This window comes from Labeo rohita, chromosome 2 (genome assembly GCF_022985175.1).
Source record: "Labeo rohita strain BAU-BD-2019 chromosome 2, IGBB_LRoh.1.0, whole genome shotgun sequence".
Classification (NCBI taxonomy): Eukaryota; Metazoa; Chordata; class Actinopteri; order Cypriniformes; family Cyprinidae; genus Labeo; species Labeo rohita.
In genome coordinates, this window is record NC_066870.1 from 8,591,764 (window position 1) to 8,618,801 (window position 27,038).

Consider the following 27,038-nt stretch of genomic DNA (forward strand, 5'->3'; position numbering starts at 1 on the left):
CCTCCTGTCTCCTCCTTCCATCATCTCCACCCTGGACTCTGTTGGTCGTCCTCCTCCAAGGTGTCCGTCCTCCACCTGAACCTCCTGCAGTATTGTCTGCCTGCCTTCTTGCCAGCCCTTTGCCGTCCCCTGTCACCATCCCTCATCTACTCCTTTGTCCTCCTCCTAAGTCCCCCTCCATCCCACCTTTTGTTGTTCCTGTGACGGGAGGTTGCGCCTTATGGGAGGGTGGACACCTGTCACACCCCAGGACTGTTTGTTGAGGTTATATTCCAGTTCTCGTTGTGTCATTACTAGTTAATCACCCTCACCTGTCTGTCCATCATTAGCCACCCTTTATTAGTTGTGTCCAGTTCTCAGTTTATCATCCGGTCTACTTAGTCCTTACGTGTGTTACCTGCCTGTCTGTCCTGGATTTACCCCGTGTGAATTAATGAAGACTATTTGCATTGTTCATCAGCTTGATCGTGCATTTCATTCATTGTAGCATGACAGTATCATGGCTATGTGAAATTGTTACACAGCACAATTGCCAAGAAATGTTTCTTTTAGCACCAAATTAGCATATTAGAATGATTTCTGAAGAATCGTGTGACAATGAAAACTTAGTTATGGCTCCTGAAAATTCAGCTTTGCCATCAGAAATAAATTACATTACAAAATATGTTAGAATAATAAACTGTTATTTTAAATTGAAATAAAAGTTCAAAAACATTAAAAACATCTTACCTTCCCCAGGATTGTATTGGTCCATTAAGTTCCCCATTACAACGTTAAGTTGTGATATTGCAGAGACAACATTTTCATGAGTCGGCAAAATTATTTAATATATAACTGTTTTATTATATCATCCAAACAACCTTTCATGAATCTCAGTGATAAATTACATGTTAATGTCTTATGGTTGCCTGGTACATTTTGTTAACTTCTTCATTAGAGTTCACAAGAATGATTCACACTCCACATCTGATAATAGATAATATCTTATTATTGATGTACTGCATAATTTGCCTTTCATATCCGTAATAAAGACACTACATGAGATATATTTACAGCATGTTCAGATACACATCCAATACTCAGCGACCTCAAAGGTAAAACGGGGCATATTCTTGAGTTACTCTTCTGTTTAAAATGAAAACAACACTTCACGCATGGAAATTCATGTGCACGTCTCATGATTGTGCAACTGGAAGGCTGATGCTGATGGCATGGCGAGAAACACCATAGTCCATTAAAGATCAGTTCATAAAATGAAAGATAAAACAAGGCATATGACAATATACAACACTCCACTTCCAAGAAACACTCAAAAGGAATATCAAATGGCAACATTTGATGTGTTTAGTGGTGGATACGCTCAGAGAATGATCATGCTAACAAATATTTTTTACATGGAAAGCATTTTTAAACAGAAATAAGCAGTAAAGCTAATTCTCTGATTGCAGTATACAGTACCTTAACTCCCTTTAATTGTGCAACAAATGCTATTTGAACCCAAACCCATGCCTGAAAAGAGTAACTGAAGTGTTATATTCAGCCAACAGAGCATTTTATGACACTCAAGCTTGGACTTCATCAGGTAAAACATGGGTGTTTGCAAAGCAGCATTGCTAAAAAACTTATTTTTATTCATCTTTTCTGACTAAATCACAGCATTAAGCGACAGATATTACCTAATGTTCCCCATCTACAGCAATGCTGTATATCAGACCACTCATCTGGGTAACTGAAAATGGCGCTACTTTCATGTCTCTGCTATCACACTGCAGACACCCTTTCTCACTTCAAACACAACTGGTGCCATCTTACATTTCAGTTATCGACTATAGTGAAAATTACCTCAGGGTATTTCAGTCTTAATGTTAGTGCAGTATTATTATTAGTGTTTGTCTTCTTACTAGGCCAATTGTTACGTTACATTTTAGTTCTTAGCTATAGGATAGTTTCAGGAAAGGTATAAAATAATTTAAACTCAAATCAGTATTTTTTTGCCAATTTATTTCATGTAGAAATTTCTTTATTTTGTATGGATTGGTCAACTTTCTGTATTCATATGCATCTTTATTCTCTGTTCTTAGCATTATATACCTTAGTCGGGATAAAAGGCGCACTTATTTTGCCTCAAATTTTTAAAAATGCTGCGAAAGATAGACATGCTACAATTTCCTCTGGAAATGTTTTAGAAAAACATACTTTCTGTTTCTCTTATTAACAGCTGGATGATTGACAGTGAGGTAAATCCCATTGAACAGATTGTATTTTTATGCCTCAATGCATCATTTTGATTTGTGTTAAATTAAATATTTCTGCATTATGTATACTTCTGATTTTACGCACACTAGGGTATGCATACAGTGCTCACTGTGTAAATTTCATCAGCATAGTATGCGCATACTGTATGCATGCAAGCAGCGTTTTCTAACCCTGGGCCTGTCCTAATACGAAGACCAGTCTTCATCGTGTTCAGAACTCGTACCTCAAAATTGCGTGATGTAAAAGAAACCTTTTCAGTGTAGGTTCAATTTATTAGATATTACATATGATTTGGTAGTGAATCGTGAAGTAAAGTAGCAGCGACACTAGACAAAGATGAAACTTATTTGTCTGCATGTGTCGATCAACTGGGTTTACACACAATAATGAATGGAATATGGCAGTGCGTTCAGCTGTACACATACACTAAGCTTTCGTGTCAAAACTGGCTTTACATCTCAAAGACAATCTCATTTATGGTTAAACTATTAATTTCTAAGAAAGGTTAATGGGTATTTCTGCTAAACGACAATCTTCCGTTTAATAAATTCCCTATGATTTGACTGGAAGCACTAAACCAAAAGTCTAATTTTCTAGGCTGCAGCTTTGGAGTCTGGAAAAAAGCAGCAGCACAGAACATGGAAAGCAGCCATATACTCGTTTTCAATTAAACTTTTAAACAGTCAGTGGCACTTTAACATTTACTGCAGGTTTCCTTCAGACAAAAAAACAGTGATAAGCAAAGGAAGTAATGGAATGGGGTCACATTCACACAGGCACATGTACACTAACACACATAAAAATAAACTCAATATGTGATTAAGGCATTTGACGAAATATTGCATGTAGCCCCGATGTTATATGTCAAGGTCCTTCTGATTTCCAAGCAGACATGTCCCATATATTCTGCAGCCAAATGGAACTCAAATAAAGATCGATAAGCCAGTCATCTCAGAATATCCCATGTAAATGAAGCAATCCTCTTTGGACACTAAGGGCATATTTGGTTTGGGTATCAGTTTTTCAACACAAGCAAGTATTTCGGAGTGACACAGGTGAGTTCAAACTTTATGAGTATCTAGATCAGCAGTCCGATGATAAATAATTCCAAATCAATTGAAAAGTTTATAATTATGGTTTGTAGAGTAACCGTTTACTCTTACACAGGACTCTGGGATCCAAAATGGCCACCCAAAGCCACACAGAGTTCCAAAACCATACAAAAACGACACATTGCCATCTACGAAGGCTGACAATGGGGACAGGAAGTTGGCATGCTGTTCATTTATGTCGTGCTTCGTTTCAACAAGTACCGACATAAAGTCAGCGTCTCAAGATGAGCCAATCTTTTTGACCATTGAAGGGATTTTTAAGATGGTTATAGTTTTAGCAGAAAGAGTGGGAGCTAATTCTCAGACCCACTCCTGCATGGACCGCTTGCAGTACAGTATGTGGCGCTGCGTATCCTTTCTCTTGAAGCGGAACACGGTGTAAAGCAGCACCATCATACACAGGGCCAGGACGCAGGGGATGGCGATGGCCACCGCTTTCTCTGCTCCACCGCTGCTCTCTAGCTTGAGTACAATGTCAACGTCATCATTGTCATATTGTGGCGGTTCTTCTTCCTGTGGGGGGCTCCAGTCCCAGTCGGGGTCGGCGGGTAAGCCATCACAGCCCATAAAGTCACGCAGGATAGACCTTGGGTAACCTGGCTCCACTCTCAGCCGCTGGTTGTTGAACTTCCAATACTCCTTCCCCTTGTAGAAATATGTGAATCCTTAGGAGAGAAGGAAGACAGCTCATATTGAACTATGCATAATGGAAAACAAGACATTTTAAGTCTAATGTCCTTAAAACACATATCAATTATTTGTTACTAGTAATACATTTATATAATGTTCATGCTACTCCAAGTTCCAAGAGTACTCCAAGAGTGCCATCATATTATCAGGTCTGAAAATGCATGGTACAAAAACAAGAAAACCACTGCCTTATAATTGCCCCTACCTGTGAAAAAAATCCACTAAAAGCCATTCCAAATAAAATAAAACAAAGGAATATATTGTGTTTGAAGGCACCATGTGGCACCGTTGGTTCAATTATGAACAAGTAGATGTTATAAACCCAAATTCTGTCTGGAACTTGTTGTCCCTCAAAAACTGCATGAACAAAGAGATCTGTGAAAGAAGCCACAGAGAGGCCAATTATCACAGTGAAGGAGCTCAGAGATCACCAGATCCATAAGACACATGTGAGGTCTCACTGCTTGCACAGAGTGCAGAGATCATAGTTCAGAGAAACTTCCTCTTTTCTGCCAGTAGGCACCAACACTGTCTCCTCCAATTACAGAAACCCTGAAACTCTGGGGGGAATTTTAAGATGGAAGGAGCTGAAGAGTATTTCTACAGTCTAGTGGTTCAACAAAATACTTTTATGTGGTGATATACACTTATATGGGTAAAAGTAATGGGATACCTGACTAGGGACATTAATACATTGCATTCTAAATACACAGACTTTAATATAAAGTTGATCCTCCCGTTGCAGCTATAAGAGCTTCCACTCTTCTGGGAAGGCTTTTCATAAGATTTTGGAGTGTTTGTGTGAGAATATTTGCCAATTTATCCAGTAGGACACTTGTGAGCTCAAGCACCGATGTTGGATGAGAAGGCCTGGCTCGCAATCTGCGTTCCAGATTATCCCAAATGTTGAGGTAAAGGGCTCTGTGTTGGCCAGTCAAGTTTTTCAAAATCTTACTCAACCAGCCATGTCTTTTTGTTTGCTTTATGCACTGGGGCACAGCTGGAAGCATAAAATTGTCCAAGACATATTGCTATGCTAAAGCATGAAGATTTCCCTTTTTTGGAAGTAAGCGACACAGCCCGATCCCTGAAAAACAGCCCCATATGATTATCTCTCCACCAACTTTGCAGCTGGTAGAATACAGTCTGGGAGGTAACGTTTTTCTGCCATTCTCCAAACACAGACTCACCCATTAGACTGCCAAAAAGAGATGTGTGATTTGTCACTCTACAGAACAAGTTTCCATTGCTCCAGTGCCTTCATACAATGCTTGATATTGTATTTGGTGAAGTGAGGTTTGTATGCGGCTACTCGGTCATGGAAACCCATTTCATGAAGCTCCTGAAGCATAGTTGTTGTGCTGATATTAATGCCACTGAAAGTTTGGAGCTCTACAGCTATAGAATCAGCAGAGCATTGGTGACCTTTATGCAGCATGTACCCCAGCACTTGGTGACCTTTAAATGCTCATCTGTTTCATGGTTGAGTTGTTGCTGTTCCTAAATGCTTCCTCTTTCCAATAATATCACTTAAGGTGATGATTCACAGGGCAACTTTTTGAACAATGTTGCTGGGCAATGTTGGTGTCAGTGGGCAACCAGGTGAGACACAAGGCCAACGACCAATCTTGAAGTATCCAGATAGAAATTTGTTTCCCATTTTCAATAGGAAAGTGGCCAAGCAACATTGTTTAAAAAAGTTGCCCCGTGCATCATCATCTTTACAGCTCACTGTGGAATATTAACAATTTTGGGCCTTTTTCCAAGTTTGATTAATTAACCATATTTTATTGTGTACATAAAATGCAAGCATGCTCAAACTTGCATCACCTACAGTTGAGGTCAAAAGTTTACATACACCATGCAAAATCTGCAAAATTGTTCAATATTTTACTAAAATAAGAGGGATCATACAAAAAAGCATGTTATTTTTTTATTTAGTACTGACCTGAATAAGATATTTCACATAAAAGATGTTTACATATAGTCCACAAGAGAAAATAATAGTTGAATTTATAAAAAATGACCCCATTCAAAAGTTTACATACACTTAATTCTTAATACTGAGTCATTACTTGAATGATCCACAGCTGTGTGTTTTTTTAGTGATACTGTCATGAGTCCCTTGTTTGTCCTGAACAGTTAAACTGCCCGCATTACACTATTACAAAAGGTTCAAACACTCACTAATGCTTCAGAAAGAAACACAATGCATTAATTTTGAATTTGAAGATCAGGGTAAATTTAACTGAATTTGTCTTGTGGGAAATGTAAGTATTGTCTGTAGCCTCTGAAGGGCAGTACTAAATGAAAAAAAAAGTACACATCTTCATTCTGTTCAAAAGTTTACACCCCTGGCTCCTAATGCATCATTTTTTCCTTCTGGAGCATCTGTGAGCATTTGAACCTTCTGTAATAGTTGCATATGAGTCCCTCAGTTGTCCTCAGTGTGAAAAGATGGATCTCAAAACCATACAGTCATTGTTGGAAAGGGTTCAAATACTCAAAAATCCTGAAAAACCATTTTGTGGGAATTTGTGGGACCTGAAGGATTTCCTGAAGGGACTCACGAACAACTATCACTAAACTAAAAAATAAAAAAAATAAAACAGCTGTGGATCATTCAGGTAAGAACACAGTTTTATGAATCAAGTTTATTGAATGGGGTCATTTTAATAAATTCAACTATTATTTTCTCTTGTGGACTATATGTAAACATCTTTTATGTGTCTAAATATCTTATTCAGGTCAGTACTAAATAAAAAATAGCATGCATTTTGTATGAATCCTCTTATTTTGGTAAAATAATTAACATTTCACAGATTCTGCGAGGTGTATATTAACTTTTGACCTCAACTGTACATAAAAAGTCACAGCCCAGTGCTTCTGAGCATATGTGCAAACCACCAGGCCATAGCACCAATAGAAATGCAATTATGGCAATTATTGTACATTCCACTATTGTGAAACTCAATGGATATATTCAAAACTAGATTTGTAATATGAGTGAACTGGTTTGGGGTCTTTTGAGAGGTACTGCATAGTCATCTAGGATCGTTTCAGTGTCTCACCATTTTCTTTGTCCACAAAGGCTCCCTGTGGAGAGTCTGGGATGCCTTTCCACACAGTAATAGGTTTTGGATATCCGGGGTCCATGGTTCTCATATCCTCATTGTACCTCCAGTATCTGTAATAGTAGACATACAGAAAAAACACTCTCAGACATTATGGAACAGTCCAGTGAAGGCGGTATCCACTGGGTCCCATTGTACGCTGTAGCTAGAAGCTATAAAACTGACCTGTCCCCTTTGAAGAAGTAGGTTTTGGCCACATCTTCCCACCAAACAGCTGTTTCAATGCTCTGCGTAGGCATTCCACTGCCAAAAAGAGAAATGTCCTGAGGATATGTGGGCTGCAGAGTTGTATCCTTAAACACCCAGAACCGGTTGCCTTTAGAAATGCAGAGAAATGGAAAAGATTGCCTTTAGTGTTGAAAAAATGCATCTTCTTCTTTTAATAACAATAGTATCATTACTGATTGCTATAATAATAAAACTGATGTCAATCATGCTAATTAACTAAACTATAAGAGAAGACATGCCAAGTTCTAAAACAAACTCCAAACAAGCAATTGTAAAAATGCCTTTAGTAGACGCCAAAAACTGAGCTCTTAACTTCAAACATTCACGTCTATATTTAGCCTGTAAGACTTGAAAGTCAAAAGGGAACACATCTTACCTTTAAAGAAGACAAACTTCCCCTCGCTGTTTTCGTAGACAGCATCGATCTTGGGAGGCAGACCTCTCCAGAAGTAGCTAATTTGCATCGGGTATCCAGGCACCACAGAATTATCTCGCACTCTCCAGAACCACTGATCCTAATAAGAGTGTACTGGTGTTAGGAAACACACAATTTATGCTGCACTAATTCTTAGTGAGGCTATTCATTATTCACACCTTGAAGACGAACAGCTCCTGTCGTAGGATTGCTAAAGTGTTGAATCCTCCGTCACAGATGTTGGGTTTGGAGTTGGGGTGGGCTGGTTTCGACTTCTGAGGAGGGCGATGAGGGCGACCCTGTCGGTCATGTTTTCGAGGGTCAGTTGGTAGGTGCAGGCGAGGAGGCGTAGCGGTCGTGAGCAATCTTGTAGGCTGAGGATTTTTGTCTGGAGGACCTGGAAAATGAATACAGAATTCAAATCACAAGAGTGTCAAGAAATGGAAAAATCTTTTAAAGATGTATTTGAAAACACATGTGCCAAGCTGTTGTGTTAAACATTTATTCCATTTTCAAGAAATAGACTGAGATAAGAAAAAAAAAAGTATTTTCCTTACTTCTTCAATACATGTGAGTGGACACAGTCATTATGTTAAAAAAAAAAAGTTTGGTTTAATATTAGTTCATGTTAGTTCAGGTTTATTAAATAACATATATAACAGATATACAGTATCTTTTGATTTTAATAATGTATTAGTAAATGTTAAAATTAACTTTAAGAATAATAAATGTGTTTAATAAAAGTATGTTTAATAATTCATGTTAACTAATGTTAACAAATGCAACCTTATTGTAAAGTGGCACCATTATATAGTATGACAATCTATTTTTCGATGTAAAACAGCCTCTAAATCAGCCTTTTTAAACAAATATCATAAATTATTAATTTATAAACATTAAACGTATTAGAGCAGTTGGACCACAAGCAGTGTTGGTTAGGTTACTTTGGAAATGTAATAGGTTACAGATAATAAGTTACCCAATTTAAAATGTAATTAGTAGTGTAACTATTTCAATTACTTAAAGTTATGTAACTGATTACTTTAACAAAATATATATATATATATTTGATTACTTTTTAATTAATTTTTAAAATTCTAATAAATGATTTAAACTGTTATTCATTTTCAAACATTTAAATCAGGGTTAACGTTAAAGTAATACTTAATGATTACTGTCAGACTTTCAAAATCCTTCACTTCAATTAAGATTATAAAAAATAAATTTTTAAGCAGCTCAAAATCCTCAAAATCACACTTCAGAACTTCTTTTTACTTTGAGATCATTCAGAGGTTAAATACAGATTTAAAATCATAGCATATACACTGTAAAAGTCACCTTAAAATGATTTGTTACCCTGCTGCCTTAAAATTTTAAGTTCAGTGAACTCAAATAAGTTTAGTCAACTTAAAATGTTAAGTTGTACTAAGTGACAGCTTAGATATTTATGTTTGTTAAACTTAAAAGCTGGGAAAGTGACCCAGCTGCCTTAAAATTTTGAGTTGAATCAACTCAAATATCTAAGTTATCACTTAGTACAACTTAACATTTCAAGTTGAATAAACTTTTTTTTGAGTTCACTGAACTTAAAATTTTAAGTGGACTGAACTTAAAATAACAAATTATTTTAATAATAATTGAGTCAACTTAAAATAACAAATTATTTTAAGTGGACTCAACAAATCGTTTTTAACAGTCTAGTTTATCAGCTGTGATACTGTTTTTGAAATCAAATATTTGCATAGCTTTGACAGGAAACACTGGCATCCAACAATGCCTTGGGGGAAAAAAAGTTAATCTTAAAAAATAAAGATTCAGATGTAAGCCCCTTTGCAATCATTAGCATTTTCATAACTAACTGTAATTTAATTACACATTTTTCTCTGAGTTATAGTAACAAATTATAGTTACATTTATTTTGTAATTAAATTACATAACTTCGTTACATGTAACTAGTTACTCCCCAACACTGAACACATTGAATTATATAGTTTTATCTAACCTTGCCTTGTGAAAAAAAGGTAAAAATGTCTGATATTTTAAGAAACTTATTGACCTTGACACAGTCATGAGGGTCTGCAGAGCTTGCTATGATATCATTTCCTGTTTATTTGTTTATTTGGCCTGTGGATTGCACCACATAAATATGATTTGGCAGGCCTTTTTTATTTCAGTAATTCAGTTTTGTTTTGTTTTGTTTTTTTGTTTTTTATTCAAAAATAGTTAGAGATTACAGTATACCAAATTACTTAAGATTTTCTTTAAAGAACCAAAAATACATACATAATTAAAATAGCGTCTTTGAATAAATTAATAGATTTGGACAAAAACAGAGCATTATTATTCCTTATTTAACATTTTTGTAAATTATTAGAAGAAAGATACATTTGTTTTTCTTATGCATGAAATTGTTAAAAGTTTAGTTACGAATTAAAACAAGTACTTTAACAAATTTACACTTTTTTTTAGCGTGTAGCCATGCAGTTGTTAATGTGTTTGCTGTGGTGTTGCTAGTTGCTTACTGGCCAAATAAGTCTATGTTTCTATAATAACCTGGGCTGCATTTCCCAAAAGCATCATAACCCTAAGTAGGTCATGAAACCATTGTCACCAATGGTCTCTACAATTAACTTAGCTTACGATGCTTTTGAGAAATGCAGTGCTGGTCAGCATTAATAGTAATACTGTAAACAGTTATGTAGAAGCCAGTGGATTATGGGACCAGAAGTTGAAACGCACCATATATTTTTTGGATGCCTTGTAGATCATCATGAGGCAGTTTGAAGCTCTCAGTGTCCATATACTGATAGAACGGAGCCATTATAGCCGTAGGGTCATTAGAATGCTCTAGTCCCAAAGCGTGACCAAGCTCATGGACCGCCACAAGGAACAGGTCATTACCTAAGGAATATAAAAACAACAGTGAAAATACAAAATACAAGTGACAATATAAACATAAGAATTGCTTTTTTTTGTTGTACTTGTACTCTTATCCATGAGAAGCATCTGGCGTTATGACTCACCACTCGAATGCCTGATCTGAGAGCCATCTTAATGTTGTAATGTGCATGTGTACAGTGTGTGGGCATGACAGAAACAGTAGCTTTGGAAACAAAATACAAAACAGATCCCACATTGCTTTATATTATATGTAAGTGGAAATATCTTCCATCCTGACCTAATGATGAATGAAAATGTTATGCAAGATATTTTTCTCAGTAAAGGTATTGTATTAAATGTGTACTTGTGTAATTCAAGCATTAAGGTATATGTTACAAAACCTGTACTTGCAGATATGTAATATTAATTAAATAAAAGGCTATTTAAGTGCACTCAGACACGATTTTAACAAGTGAATTTTGTAATGTCATACCAAAAGTGTAAAGTATATTTTACAGCATTGTTTTAATAATCTTCTTTCATGCTTTTCCCCATAGTGAATGTGTTGGCTAACAAATTAACACAGCAGTAAATTATTATAATTTCTAATGTACTGTGTTATTTGATGTAACATTGAAAGTGAATATATTTTAAATGTACTGAATTTCAACTTCATCATTACAAATGTGTAATTACAAATATATTTAAATTTATGACATAAAAGTTACTTTAAAGTATATTTTTAGTTCTCTATAAATGCTTGTCAGTACATTCTAAAGTATACTTATCATATTTCAAAGACAAAAGAATATTATTTCCGTTAATAAGTACTCTTTAGTACAAAATTGTGCTAGAAAGGAAGCTTCTTTTTCACAAGGGATTCAAACAACATATCTGAACATGCCAACATATCTGCACAAGTCTTAAAAACACTTAGAATATAACACATATGCAGTATTGATATGCTACTTTCGTGGTACATTTTTGGAGCTTTGTCTGATGTGCCAACAGTGAGCGATTGTTGTGGGAGGCATTCACTTCTAAATGACCTGTTAAAAATAATCTCCTAATTGCTGCTTATTTTGTAACATGTTGTTGCCAATCAGCCTTAATGTAAAGAAAGAAAACCACACAGTGTGTGGTCCATATAGACTGTGGTGACTCTAATGAAGCCTGAAACCACGGGAAGCTATTATGCCAGGCACGTGTACATCAGAGACAGCAGCAAAACAAACAGCCGAGGGTCCTGAGTGCAGGCGGCAGTAAAAATGCCAGCAGCGAATGTAGTCGCAGCCATTCATTACTGTCTGGGCCGAGACATTTCGTGAAAGGAGATGAGCATCTTAAAAGCTCTCTGCATCCAGTTTGCCCAGGTAATTAAAGCTGAGTGCCTCTAAGTGCGGCTCGCAGTGAAGAGACGGATCTGATTACCTCTCATTTAATGGGTGCGACCATAACGCAAATACTACATATCAAACAAAGCTGACACCTGACTAAGACACAAACATCAACATGTGCACACAAAGACATATACAGGGGAAAATACCCTATAAATAAGAAGATTATTTGCATTGTTTTAGAACCTGATCACTGTCATTACTCTGTAAAGTATTGTTCATGATACCTCTTGCATGAACTAATGTTAACACATAGAACTTTATTGTAAAGTGATAACAAATGACATTTAGTGGCTACTTAAGCTATTTAAAGAATAGAGGGTGTTAAGTTTGCACTTAAATACCACACACAGTTGGTATGTCAGTCGACGCAAAGTCACAGACTGTGTCCTTGGTTAAAATCGCAAGTTTCTCTGGATTTACAAAGAGCTGGAAACATTTGGGGTAAAGTACGTACACAAGTAAACAAAATATATAACACTGTCGTAGTAGTTTTTGGCATATTTGAATGCAAAAATCTTACATACTGTGCCTTTAAGCAGTCGAGAATGCCAAAAATTACTGAAATCTGTCAGACTTGTTTGGGAGTGCGCAACTTCACTCCAACTCAATCTAGAATTAACGCTTTAACCTTTTCACTGTCACCCGTCCCCTCAGTAAAAGTTTACTTTATTATATATCAAATAAATCCTAATCTAATCATGACAAACTATGTATCATCTTAGAATCAGTCTTAGAAAAGGTCTAAGACTCCTAAATAGATATTTCACCACAGTTATTTGCTACAAATTATGTAGGAACATAGATTAAATTATGACAGGAGTACACCTCAAAAATCTATATCATAATAGGAGTTCTGACGTAGTGACGTAGCCTGTATGCATGTTTCATATGGATTTCATAATCTGAGAATATTTGTCCTTACCGATTCGAAAGCTGTATTACTTTTATCTGTATGACCAAAAATGACAGAGTATTTTAAGAGCAAGTGACCTCCATCTGTCATGCAGTAAGTGCGCTACTGTTTCCTAGGTTAACATTAGATTGAGCGGCCATTTAAAATTGCTACTACTTACATAGTTCAGATGAAAAGCCATATTTGAGGTTGATGAATGATCGGTGAACGTTTGGATGTCCTGCCCGATGTACTGTATTACCACATAGATCAGCTTTTAACGATCTGTCTATCACGGACTGACTGTGATTTCGCCACTTTCTCTGGATTTTTTTTTCTGCGACTAAGCAACTAATAAAATTTTGGTTGACCAAACCCTTTCTCGTCGACTAACGGTTAGTCAACTATTAAGGGGCAGCCCTAATTTGAACAGATATTTAAGGATATTTCAATCATGATAACGCTTTAAATAGTTTTAGCATGTTAATGGATATGTAAATGTTACTGTATTTGGTCTTGGTGGACTAGATATAATAGGCATACATAAATCTTGTAGCAGAATCAGACAGGTGGAGCTGGGGGAGGTGAAGGATTCAAGGGGATCCCACTGCAGGACCAAACACTGAATCTCATTGGCTGTCAGTAATGGCACTACACCGGGGCTAGAAAAAAACTTTTGAAGCATCTTTTGTTCGTTAAATATAGGTTTTTGATTCTTAAAGTAACAACCAAGCGGCCAGGGGTGCTTTTCCCAAAAGCATCGCAAGTTCCGTCGTTACCAACATAGTTCAACGATTCAGTGTTTCCCGAAACCATAGTTCAAACAAACATTCGCAAACAGCTCGACCTGTGGTTAGAAGCATAGTTCCTTGTTAGTAAGACATATGGGCTCAATAAATTATGCTCTTGGGCACAATAAGCAAGTTAACATGCAGTACAATCTATATCTTTCACTCAATCTAAATATAAATGCATTTTAATCTATGTATTTTTAACCAAATATAGGTAATAGATATTAAACAGTTCAAGCATATCACAATGTTAATTTAAACGTTTATATATAAATGTGCACTGTTAGAGACATATCCAATCGTTTGTGCGGAGAGTGGAAGTTAAAGCACGCTTTACAGGACATGGAGGCGCCAGCGCGATCACTTGCATTGGAAACATTATTATTAAAATAAGCCATCTTTTGTGCTCATAAAGGTAAGAGTAATACATTATTCATATCTGTAAAGGGTCTACTTTAATTTATGCGCCCTAACAATATTAATAAAACGTTATGCTTTTATAAAATAAAGAAAACAAAGAGAATGCGCTTTTTGCCGTTTTTCAGCTTTTTGCGTGTGCTTGATCACGGATTCGCGAAACTCTTTAAACTGCGCTGAAGGCGCTTGCGCTTGCTGCTGCCCGTCGGCCTCGATCTGAAATGCAGGGCTCTGGTCACTTGTATTACGCTTGTGTCTATTTCGATGTATCTACCTATTATTTCACCAAATACAATTTAAAACTATACTTCTGTTAAATGTGGTATGTACCATGGCTGTTTTTTTATTTAAAAAAAAAAAAAAAAGACAAATTCTTCATTAAGTAACTTTGACGTCATGAATATTCATTGTTTTCTTATCACCCCCACATATTGGTCTAGCCCCCCCTTAGCCCCGGTAGAAAAAAAAAAATCTGGTGCCATGCCTGTTGGCTGTAGAGGCCACTAAGCTTGTGCCATAAACGACGTGATCGCTAACAGATTGCATGTAAGAAGGATATATGAGCCTGCACCATCCAGAGTTTCATGAGTGAACAAGTTAGACTTTATTGGGAGTGTGCAACTTAACACTACCAGTGCAATCTAGAATGGGCTCTTTAAATGTGAAAAGTGTTCTCGACTACACCACATGTCTGGATATGTCTTTACAGTAGAATCCAGTTTACCACATGCTTTCTATCATCAGTAATAAAAGTTAACATGTCTGCAGTGCATGGAAACAGGGCAAAGTAATGACAGTGAATGCAAAAGAAAAAAAAAAATGCCAGTCAGGTTGTGCTACGTAATAAATAATGTGATTGCTAACAGATGGCATGTAAATGATCCATCAGCCTGCACTATGTACGCTACCATTCAAATGTTTAGGTCATGATACCTAATGCATTAACTAATGTTAACACATAGAACTTCGCTGAAAAGTGTTAACAAATGACATATGGTTTTACTGACTTCACCACATTTAGTGGCTACTTAAGTTGGCTGAGAATATGGTGCTGATTTTGTACTTAAATACCATGCACAGGTGGTGCAGCGGTTTAGTCGCCTTAGCATTTGCAAAGCTACAAACAGCACGGTTCATTAAAACTCTCATTTCAGCATGTAAATTATAGCACTAATTACCTTAAGCGAGTCTTGTTTTGCAGAATTGCTTTTAGCTTTAGCTATTACACATTGTGAAATGACTTATTTTTCAGCGGTTCTCGTGAAAATCTCCAGATGTCATTAATGATTTAGCTGTTCTGTCACTTTCGCATTCCTGCTGAAACAGCAACTTTATTTGTGTGTTAATTGTTGAAATTGAAAATGTGGCCTAACCTGCCGTTCTCTCACCATCATGGTTTGGGTTGCCCAGCGTCCAGGGTTCATCTGAGTCAAAGTGTGTGTCGCCCCCTATGCCCGGCCCTGGGAAATAAGCGTGTGCCAGGAAACCTCCTTCTCCATCGAAAGGAGAGCTGTCACCGTGGAACCCCGAGGCAAAGATGATGGTGATGTCGACGTCACGTTTGCCGCTCTCCAGAGCGCTGTAGGGCACGGCCTCAAAGCGCAGCGGTGTGACACCTTGCCATACGTCAAACGCCCGGCGAATGGCTTCATGCGTTTCTCGTGCTCCCACTTTAGGAGTGACATTTTTAATGCTACAAACAAAACAAACAGAAAAAAACAATATTTAATGGTAAATATAAACACAAAGTCATTGCTTTGTCCACTTTATGCCATGAAACTTTGTACTTCAGAGCTTTTAATTACAAATGCTGTAATTTGACAGGCACAGAATGCAGATAAATAACCATTTTTGTAATTTCAATCTCTAATTAAGTAATTTTGTTTTGTAAACGTATTTTACATGAAATATCTTATTCAGTACTAAATTAAAAAAACATGCATTTTGTATGATTCCTCTTATTTTGGTAAAATAATTAACATTTTGCAGATTCTGGAATGTGTATGTAAACTTTTGACCTCAACTGTATATGAATTAGACAAATTTAAATAGTTTAAAGTCTGCCAAAACAACATATTTTACATCAGTAATGCACAATATTAACATTCATCTAAGCTTCAAATGTAAGCTTATTTGAATAGCTTACTGTGTTACATTTGTTTAAAAAACACAGTTCAAATTTAGGCTGATACAACAAATTCTTCCATAAGTTGAGCAAACTTTAAACTTTCTGTTCAACTTCTGTTTTACTTCTGTTTATTACAGTGTTCTTGTTTAATCAAGCATCTCATATATTCAGATATCTAGTCTGATTTGTGTTTGCTAAAAACAATTTTAATATATGTTTTACTTTAATTTCCGAATTAATTTATCTTACTAAGTGCCCATTTGTCTTAGTTAATTTGTCTTACTAATGTTGTCTCATTAAACAAAATGTATGCAGTTTCTTCTGGTATTAGGGGGAATTAGTCTCTGTTAGAGTATATGTAGTATCTTCAGCAATACTTAAATACTTGAAACTGTGCCTAGGTGAGATTGTTTTTTTTTTTTAGATTTAATAAGATATTAACATCAAAACCTTCACTATGATCGAAATCCACCACTATCAAATGTCACAGTGCAAAAACCCTCACTATTATGTGTTAATATCACAGAAAAGAAAGAGCATTTTCATTTCCAAAGTGAACTGCACCAACTGCCCTTAGACTGGCATCTCTGCTGAATTTCCCACATTGAAGTCTTTATCTTCCTCTAACAGACTGAGAGGCCCTGAAAATCTCAGCTGACTTTTCTCTATAGAGGCCAGTCACTCACTGCCAAGCCTGTCTTCATTTACATTCCATTTGCATAGGTGGCCCATCAATTAAAAAAAGCAGGATTTGAATAAATCATTTCCGTTATCGCCCGCTGTAACCGGGAAAGTCTAAATTGAGGTGAGAGAACACTCTATTTCCTCCAAGCCCTTTAGAAGGTAATCTTCGGGGAATTCAAATATGTTTCTTGAAGGTTAAAGAGTGAATGCTGGAGGTTATTATATGCTTGGCTGTGTCTTCAGTGCAGTGCAGCATATGGGATGGCAGTGACAGGACGATTTGAGCGACGTATGTCTGTGTCAACCTATCGGGTTTTGGTTTATTAAGAATTAAACATCAGACAGAGGCCAGTGTTTACACAAGATATCAGATGATATGTTAACAGGAAGTAACATCAAGCAAAGTAAAGAACGGTCAAGGACAGTGGAGTCAAATAATAGCAACCAAACCTAATAATTGATCCAAATAGTAGTAAATCCAAAGTGTAAAAATAAACAATCTACACTTTTCTCTAATGCTGTCATTTCCAATTTATGGATAGAGTTCAGCAAACTCTGGAAATGCAGAAGTTCTTCACATGAGCCTACTGTGCCTTTAAAACAACTGTACCTTTAAGACAATTTATTTAAAGCTCCATGATACATTTCGAGCATTTCATTTCAAAGTTCTGTCTGTTAATGTCTGTGTTTTATTTATAGACCAAATTGTTAAATCATTAACACTGACAGAGGCATCATGTCTCTAACCTGTATGTGATGTGTGTGCGTTGCCACTTCTGTCCAGTTAGTGCATAGCGCTTCTTCCTGCGGGATCCAGATTTGCCGTCAAGCAGGTCTGGTACCCCACATCTGGGCCTCTTCATCCAGCTAGAGGAGAAAAAAAGAGCAAAGGGATGAGGGGTGAGATAACTTCTGCCCTTCATCACATTAAAAACTAGGTTGCATAACGTTGCTGCTTAAACGCATAATTATAAAAGTGTCTGAATGGACTTAAATAACCGCTTCTATGTTCATTCATCAGAATACTCATCAGACTTTTAAAATGAATCAGCGTTCTTGTGTTTACTCTGTTTTTGTATGTATATATATTCTGCAGTACTTAAAGTCAATGCATTACAATGGAGATACATAAAAACATTTCATGCACAAAACACGTCAATATCACAGACATTCAGCACCAAATTACAGTCATCAAAATCACAATATCCCAAGTGTCATAGAAAATTGCTCTTGAAACATGCTGTTCTATTTTACTGCAAGTTACATAATTTTGGCATTACAGCTTACTTTCATTAGCAATTACAAACACACTAGCACAAGATGTTCAGATAAAGGATAATATATTTATTTATATCACTGAATGTGAAAATCAGTGCCTCATCTTCAACTTGTCATCAATAAACCATAACATAAAGACACAAAGAGAATAAAAAGAACTGTTTAAAGGCAGAATAAAATTGACTCCAAGGTCAAACAGAGAGTGCTCATGCTTCATAAGACAGTGCAGTCCTCTTCAAATAACTTACACAAGCAGTAGAAAATGTTCTCAAAACATTTTAGATTGGAAAATGGCTTATGGCGTCCAAGCTAAACATCAGAGACCAGGGTTGAAACTTTCAGGCCAAAGAAAAGGTGATTAATTTGAATCAAACATGAAATTCTTTAATTAATGACTCATTTCTTGGAAACAGTGTCATTTGTGTCCCATTTCTTCTGAACAATACTTACTACTGATATAACTGCCATGGAAAACAGATACTGGACTTAGTCATATTGTTTAATAGAGCTAATGTTTAGAGTTTTATTGAAATTTTGGAAAACTGGATGCATGTCCTTGTTCATTACCATTACAGTTTAATGCATTATAAAGGATTTTTTATTTTACTGCAAATAAAATAACATGATTTCAATGTTTCCCTCTTTGCTTCTGGCATAATATCAGAGGGAGTGACGTCTATTTATATATATAAATACATATTTATATAAATAGATACTCATGTGGTGTGATGATGTTCCCTAGATAACACCATTCTAGCCATTTTTGCATTAACCTTTATCACAGTAACATTTAACCATGCAACATTTAGAAAGTAACTGGGTCAAGCAGCAGTTGCACAAGACAAGGGTTTTGTAAGAGAAATGGTTTGTTTTTACAAGGTACATTTACTGAGTAGTAAACTAACAGAAATTACCATTAACTAACAGAACGATAAGAAGTACATATCCAGACTGTTATAGACTGTAATAGAATTCAAATAATAGCACTTTAGGGTTAGGTTTAGTAACAATAAATAACAGCTGGCATTTTACAAGGCCATTTTCATTCACAAACGGAACAGCTTCATACGTCTGGTATGAATGGGCCTGGTATGTAGGTGCTCCTGGGGACCCACTTTCCTGCAGAGTTTTGCTCCAACCCTAATCAAACACACCTGAACCAGCTAATCAAGGTCTGCAGAATCACTTGAAAAGTCAGGTGTGCTAAAACAGGTTGGAAAGAAACTTTGCGGGACATTGGGTCCCCAGGAGCAGGGTTGAAGACCAATATGTAGTCAGTATTTACAGTATGTCATTGCATTTTATGTATGACTTTACTGTATGTATGCATGCTTAGGACTGGAGTACTTACTTTATAGTCTCCTTGTTTAGAGTCCCTGTGATGTTTAGTCCATACTTGTGCTGCATGGCAGCAATAGCAGAATGCATGGTTTGGGCTGATCGCAGGACAGCCATGTTAGGTTGTGTCTGGTGGAGGTAGCCATACCTCTGTAACCACGCCTGCAAAATATAGAACAAATATAATCTGACAACATGTCCTCAGCTAAACCCCAAAGCTCAGCTGTAGCCTGAACAACAAAATAATGAATAAGAAGCTAAACATGCCCTCACAAGGCTTGGAAGGAAGCCTACATGGCTAGGGGTTCAGAGACTCTGACTTTAATTATTTCAATTTTCAGTTTTGCTTGAGGACCAAGATTGCATATTGGACATTAAATAGTAACCCAACATGATACCAAAATTGTTTAGCATACACAAGTAACAAAAATGTCCATAGAATCAAACATTGCAATTGATTAACATGAACCACACAGGTGTAACAGTCTATGCAAATAACTGATATGATAATAGTTTAAATAGAATATCAGAAATATTGTATATGCATAAACAGCAGCATAACTGTGAATGACCGTGCAAACACACAGGAGAAACACTGGGCTAAATATTTATTCATATCAGCCATACACTTGTGCACTTAATCGTATTGAATGTGCAGTTGTAGAGTACTTCAAACCTTAAAAGTATATTAACATATTAAAGGAGAAGTTCACTTCCAGAACAAAAATGTTCAGATAATGTACTCACCCCATTGTCATCCAAGATTTTCATGCCTTTATTTCTTCAGTCGTAAAGAAATTATGTTTTTTGAAGAAAACCTTTCAGGAATTATCTCCATATAGTTAAGTTCAATGTTGCCTGTGAGTTAGAACGTCCAAAATGCAGTTGTAATGCAGCTTCAAAGGGCTCTAAACGATCCCAGCTGAGGAATAAGGGTCTTAACTAGCAAAACAATGTCATTTTCTAAAGAAAAAAAAATACAATTTACATTTTTTTTTTTTAACCTCAAATGCTATAATCAAATAATCTGGGTCAATACAGTTAGGGTATATCGAAAAACTCCCATCTCATTTTCTTCTCCAACTTCAAAATCGTCCTACATCACTGCAGAAGTACCGAACCATTATTTACAAAGTGAATATGCAAAGAAGGTCAAATGCCCTTTACAAAAAAAAGCGATGTAGGAGGATTTTAAAGTTGAAGGAGAAAATGAGATGGAAGTTTTTCGACATACCCTAACTGTATTGACCCAGATTACCCAGGGTATGCTTGCACATCGCAGAGCTAGACAAGACGAGCATTTGAGGTTAAAAAGTGTTTACTTTTTCTTTTTAGAAAATTTAGCTAGATAAAACCCTTCTTCTTTGGCTGGGATCATTTAGAGCCTTTTGAAGCTGCATTAAAACTGCATTTTGGAAGTTCAAACTCGCGGGCACCATAGAAGTCCACTGTATGGAAATAATTCCTGAAATGGTTTCCTCAAAAAACATAATTTTTTTACGACTGCATAAAGAAAGGCATAAACATCTTGGATGACAATGGGGTGAGTACATTATCTGTAAATTATCCTTCAATATATATTATAAAATTCATCACGTGTGTTATTACAAATATATTTAAATAGAAGACACAAGTTTCAGTAGCAATAACATTAAAGAATACTTAGTTTACCATAAATGCAGTGCATCTGACAGTACACTTTTGCCAAAGACAGTAGAAGTAATTATGAAATTACATATAAAGATGTACTTACGTCCTACCTAAGTGGCTCAATTCACTGAATTTAATCTAAATTTCAACTTTAATACCTTATTATTTAATCATAAATCACATGCAAATAGGTGTCAGAAAACATTCACACTCACATCACTTCACACTTATGTATATTCCTTTAAAGCATATTATTTCTGCAATATGTGCTATTTTTAAATGTATGCCAGAGTGTACATCTTTTTCCAACATGTTCTCACTCCCAACTCCTCACATATTGATGCTTGGTCAGGACCCTTTGGTGTCACTTCTTGATGCTTAGGGTACCCCTTCAGCGTCATTTTTCGACGTGCAGGGTCCTCCAGTGCTTTAAATAAGAAACCCTTGGCGTCAGTGTGCTGATGTGAAAGGCACTGGGGATTTTATCGTCATGATTAAATTATATACTGGGTAATAATATTGCTATTATTGCATATATGTTGTGATTTTGTCAATGCAAATAGTCACAACAGTTTTATTTATATTACAATATTTACACATTTAACCCAACCCCTGCCCCTAAACCTAACCATTTGTCAACAAAACACAAGATATAACAGGCAGATACAACTATATTCATAATTTATTAAAAAAAAGTATTAATATTCCAAGTGTTTCAAGGCAAAAGGATTGATTTGTCTCCGTCCGCCGTCCTGTGTGCTGCTGCAATCTGTCTGTGCGTGAATTCAAAAAAAGGCCGCTAGCCTTTCAACAGCCTTTTTGTGAAATGCTATTTGCTCTTGGGTGTCTCGTGACCGATTCGTCATGCTGTTGTGAAATGCCGTTGGCTGTTGTGTGTCACGCTAATGTTCGGGAGTATCTTTTTGAATAAGATGTGAGCGCGACAGCGCGTTAACGGAGCGGGATCAGCTTTTCACAAGGGTACCAAATGACGAATTTCTGGCACTGCTGAGTTTGACTGGACATGCCACATGGCATTTGACATCAATAACAAAGGATTTATGAAGTGTCTTGCCTCTCTTTTACTAAAAGTACGTACTTATGACAAGAACTCAGAGTTTGTGTCAGAACAAATTCATCTTGATAATGTAAGATAACTTTGATAGAAAGGTATATAATGGATTACAATCAACCAAAACTTCAGACGGTTAGTATGACAATATTTACACAACTATCAATACTTTATTGACCAATTACCAAGCAATGCTTAATTTTGTTCAGTCTGTGTTGTAAAAAGGTCACATTAGCAATTAAAGAAAAACATTTAAGCAAAACATGGTCAGGTCAATGTGCCTGAATTTTACTGGTAGTCTTACTGTATGAATAATTTTTTGGGTATAATATGTCACAGTTTACTTTATTTTGCTATCCTCACTTACATAAATGAACTATAGTGTCCTGTACCTTTGATATACTTTTTTTTATAAAAAAAAATGTATCAAAAATTATATCTGGTGTCTGAATAAATTTAGGTTTGACTGTTAATCTAAGGTACACTAACTATACACATTATATTAGCAATTAGCATTGCTTCTTTTCTGTTAATTTTTGTGCCACTTAGTTGGCAAACACTTTTTTAAAATGAGTCAAACATTTGTAACACAGTTTAAGTTTCATCATCAGTTTTAACATGTAACACACTGACCTTCCAAAGATGTCAGCTTTGCTAGTCTCAGCATTTAAATGGCTGAATTATTTTGAAACAGCATGCTAGCATACTACTTTTACCATATGGCAGAAATAAGGGTAATATGTTAGTATACAGTTCTGAACTAGAGAGTGTTAGGTGTGAGCAAAAGAGCATTTCATGAACTCTCTTTGCTGTTGCAATGAACTGTAATGGCCTGTTATAATGCGTCCTATGAGAGCTGTGATTCGAGGAGAGTGGTATTCTGAAGGTGCATGTTAAGATCATTTCAATCCAAACAACATTATGCTGGAAAGAGCTTTTAAGATAATGTACTTGAGGTCAAACATACTTTGAAACAATCCATAAACAAAAGGCAAACTAAATGTTCTAGTGCTCAGCCAACACATAAATCAATGTTTGTACATTCATATTGAATATATGTACATGTATGATGCATAAATATACATGTGTGTGAGAGATGGATATATACAGTAAGAAACACATTTTTTGCAGTATTAGGGTTATAGATGTATCTTGTAAAAGGACATTATAAAGGACTTTATATATACAGGTTATATTCTGTAGTACATCTATGTAGGCCGTTATCCTTATAAGAAAGCAAAAACATTTGAGAGTCAAATTGATTCTGTAGCTCTAATCAGACCCTACGTCTCTAACCGGCACAAGGGCTGATTACTAATTTATATGAAGAAAACACAGATGTGCTACAGAGCCGCAGGGGTCTGGTATGGCAGGGTGTAACCATGGTGATAAAGAGTCATAGATAGAAGCAACTTTGTCATCCTCCGAGTGTTCTAATCACTCTCTTGTGAAGCTATAAATACAGAGCTCAGCCAAACTGATACGCATTTAAAATGTCAATGAAAGAAAAAAAATCTGCCACGTTAATATACTCAATGTGTGCCGAATAAAACTAAGATTGCTCTGCGGGTAAACACAAAGGCGCTATCACACTCATGTTTATGGATAAATAAAGCAATGCGATGCAAAACAGGCTTAATAGGTGAAAAATGAAACATCTAGCAAACATGATTGTATAATTAACATCTTCTCTATGGTCCAACAGTGTTCCAACATCCCCATCCGAAGGAATTTCAACCGAACGAGCCAGCTGATCTCTACAAGATTTGTTTTTACACTTTTTCAGCCTTTTCTCAAGGCTGTAATTATTTATTCAGCCAACCAAGAAATAACAAAGGAAAGAGAGAAAAAAAGAAAATAATTAATACAAGTCCAGTTCAAATTGTATACAAGATACTCTACCACTCAAAAGTTTTGGTTTTTTAAAAATGTATCTAATGACTTTTTTTAATGTTCACCAGAAAAAAAAGGTAAAAAGTAAGTGAAGTAATATTGTGAAATTTTATTACAGTTTCAAATAATTGATTTCTATTTTAATATGTTTGAAAATATAACTTATTCTTGTGATGGTTTTCCAGCAGACATTACTTCAGTCTTTAGTGTCACATGATCCTTCAGAAATCTAATATGCCGATTTGCTACTTAAGAAACATTTCTTACTCTCTGAAAATTTTAGCATGGCAATGAATATGACAATGTAAATGTATTTGGTCTACGCTGCTGCTGCTGTTGGTTGTTGCTGTAGTTGTAGATTATTGCTGCTGCAAGCAAGTACAGGAAGTTGCAACTACCAAAGCATATGGGGATACTGCTGCTGCACAAATAGCATACAGTGTAAAGCCCCGTTTCCACCGCAGGAAATAAGGACTTTGGGCTGGTACTCAGTGTGTTTCCACCACAGGGATCTAGATCTAAATCCGGGATCTAAATAAAGTAAAATTTGCTCCTCAGAAAATCCCAGCTCACGAGGTAGTACTTTTTCAAAGGTCCAGAACTTTCGGGGGTGGGACTTGGGTGCTAAACAGGCTGATTGGTTCTTCACGTAGCATTGTATTTCTACCACCAAATATTCGCATAATTTTTTTCACATTTTTACTTTTATTGTGTCATGAAATGTAGTTTTAAAAGTATTTCAGGCAAGAATGTAGTTCTCAAACTCAAATCTGCGGTTTATTTATAAAGACAGCACCTATTTGAAAATGTGCTTAGCCGATTTTGGAGATGTGAGCTCCATGTGATTACCGGGCACTCAGTGCTCCTGTATCCCCGACGAGAGCAGCCTCAAATCGGCTAGTCCTTCTGACATTTGCCGCTGGCTCTGATGTCTCTGTAGTGGTTAAACATAAGATATAATTAGTTTTGAGTAAATCTAACCAGTAATCTTTGCCCTTACCAAAAAGAAGTATACTTTAGTATACATAAGTTTATTATATTAAATATACTTAAGTAAAGTTCAAATATATTTTTAAGTATACTTTATAGTAAGTATACAAATGTAAGTGTACTATTTCAATATTCCTTGGGACTAAATTGGCCCACTTTCTATTATATAAATATATATATTTATAAGTATACTTTAAGTATGAGTAGTAAACTTTGAGTACACACCTAGTTTACATCTATGTCTTTAGTAACTTATAGGTATGCTGATAGTTTACTAATTAAATACTAATTAAACAGCATTTTTAGTACACTTTGACGTATAGTCTCAGTAAACTACTAGTTTAGTAGTTTAATACTGTAAGTATTACTTCTTTATGGGTCACATTTTATTCCATGACGTTACACACAGTTTTGAACCTGTTTAATGTCGGATGATTGTGTTAGATTACTTGTGGAAGCATCTGTTGTTTCAGTTTCTTCTTCGCTTGTGTTTTGGTAATTCTGTACAGAAGATGTGCAATAGTGCCCCCTACTGTATGTAAAATGAAAACATGGATTCTCAGAGCACAAGTACAGATCGAATATATTTAGACTTCTAGTCTGAAGTATAAGTCAAGTATACTTAAATGTCATTTTAAATATATTTCTAAGAAGTACATAAACACACATTTCTGAGAAGTGCATGAAAAGTAGACTGAAAGTATACTTTCCTATTTTTAGTTTAAAAGAAGTATACTAATAGCACACTTGAATAAGCTTCTTTTTCGTAAGGGTGGTCTTTATACTAGTAATCTATTAATATGTTAAAATTAAAATGAAAAGAGGCAATCCGGTTTGATATAATATTTTGTTTCACTGCAACGTATGTATGTTCCCTGAACTACATTTTTGCGGCTATTAATATGTTTAAATGATAACAAAAAGAGGCAGCGGTGTTTGATATCATATTACGTCTTATTGTAAACACAGGGCTGACTGACGTTATCAAGTACACTGCTGTTTGCTGAATTTCCGAAATTTGCATACTTGGCATACTTGGTATGCGCACAGACCTACATCACCAAACTATTTGCCTAATCTTCTCGGCACTGCAAAATGCTCAAGTGAATGCTACGAGCCTTTTAAATGTAAAGCCGCAACCTCATTGGCTGCTTATGCAACATGAACCAGTCAGTTTGTGCCAAGTCCTATAAATGTGAATATGATCAGTTACATTAACAACCCGTCAGCCTGCGCCATCTAGAGTTTCATGAAAGAACTAAGCATTATCAATGTTGAAAACAATTGTGCAGCTTAATATTTTTTGGAACCATGATACATTTTTTTTTCAGGATTCTCTGAGAAGTAGATGTTTTAAAAGAACAACATTTATTGTTGTAACATTTATTATCTGATGTCTTTACTGTTACTTTTAAACAGTTTAATGTGTCCTTGCTGAATAAAAGCATTCATTTCCTTAAAAAAAAAAAAAAATTGAATGATATTCTAATGTCTTACATATAACATACTGTAACATCACTTAAAAAAACGTGTTTTGCTTAACATTTGATTAATATTTGATTCCATATCTTGCCAAATGTCTCTGGTTGTCAGTTATGTATTATTTATTCTAGTTGAATGTATGATTTTGTTTTACAGCTTTTAATAAAAAAGCTGTTTATACCTAGCTGCAGTGAAAATAATAAAACTTATTATACTTTCCAAATCATACTGGTACAGCTAAAACCAGCTGTTTTTGAAACCAGTTGTAAATCATGATATATATTGTTAGGAAGAATTCCATATTATTT

The 27,038-nt window shown here is 35.7% G+C and overlaps 1 protein-coding gene across 2 annotated transcripts in view; it reads right to left on the reverse strand.

Moving 5' to 3' along the window:
- Positions 1–818: 818 nt before the first annotated feature.
- Positions 819–27,038, reverse strand: part of mmp16b (matrix metallopeptidase 16b (membrane-inserted)) — a 33,677-nt gene continuing 7,457 nt past the window's right edge. Inside the window, exons 2-10 of one of the 2 annotated variants that reach the window (XM_051094871.1) lie at positions 19,657–19,805; positions 17,775–17,894; positions 15,604–15,908; positions 10,575–10,736; positions 8,015–8,232; positions 7,797–7,935; positions 7,358–7,508; positions 7,130–7,245; positions 819–4,033 (exon numbers count right to left, since the gene is read on the reverse strand). In XM_051094871.1, the coding sequence (XP_050950828.1) occupies positions 3,669–4,033; positions 7,130–7,245; positions 7,358–7,508; positions 7,797–7,935; positions 8,015–8,232; positions 10,575–10,736; positions 15,604–15,908; positions 17,775–17,894; positions 19,657–19,805 (1,725 nt within the window). In that variant the 3' untranslated portion in view covers positions 819–3,668. Of the gene's footprint in view, positions 4,034–7,129; positions 7,246–7,357; positions 7,509–7,796; positions 7,936–8,014; positions 8,233–10,574; positions 10,737–15,588; positions 15,909–17,774; positions 17,895–19,656; positions 19,806–27,038 lie in introns of both variants that reach the window. The other variant, XM_051094866.1, reaches the window with a different exon arrangement.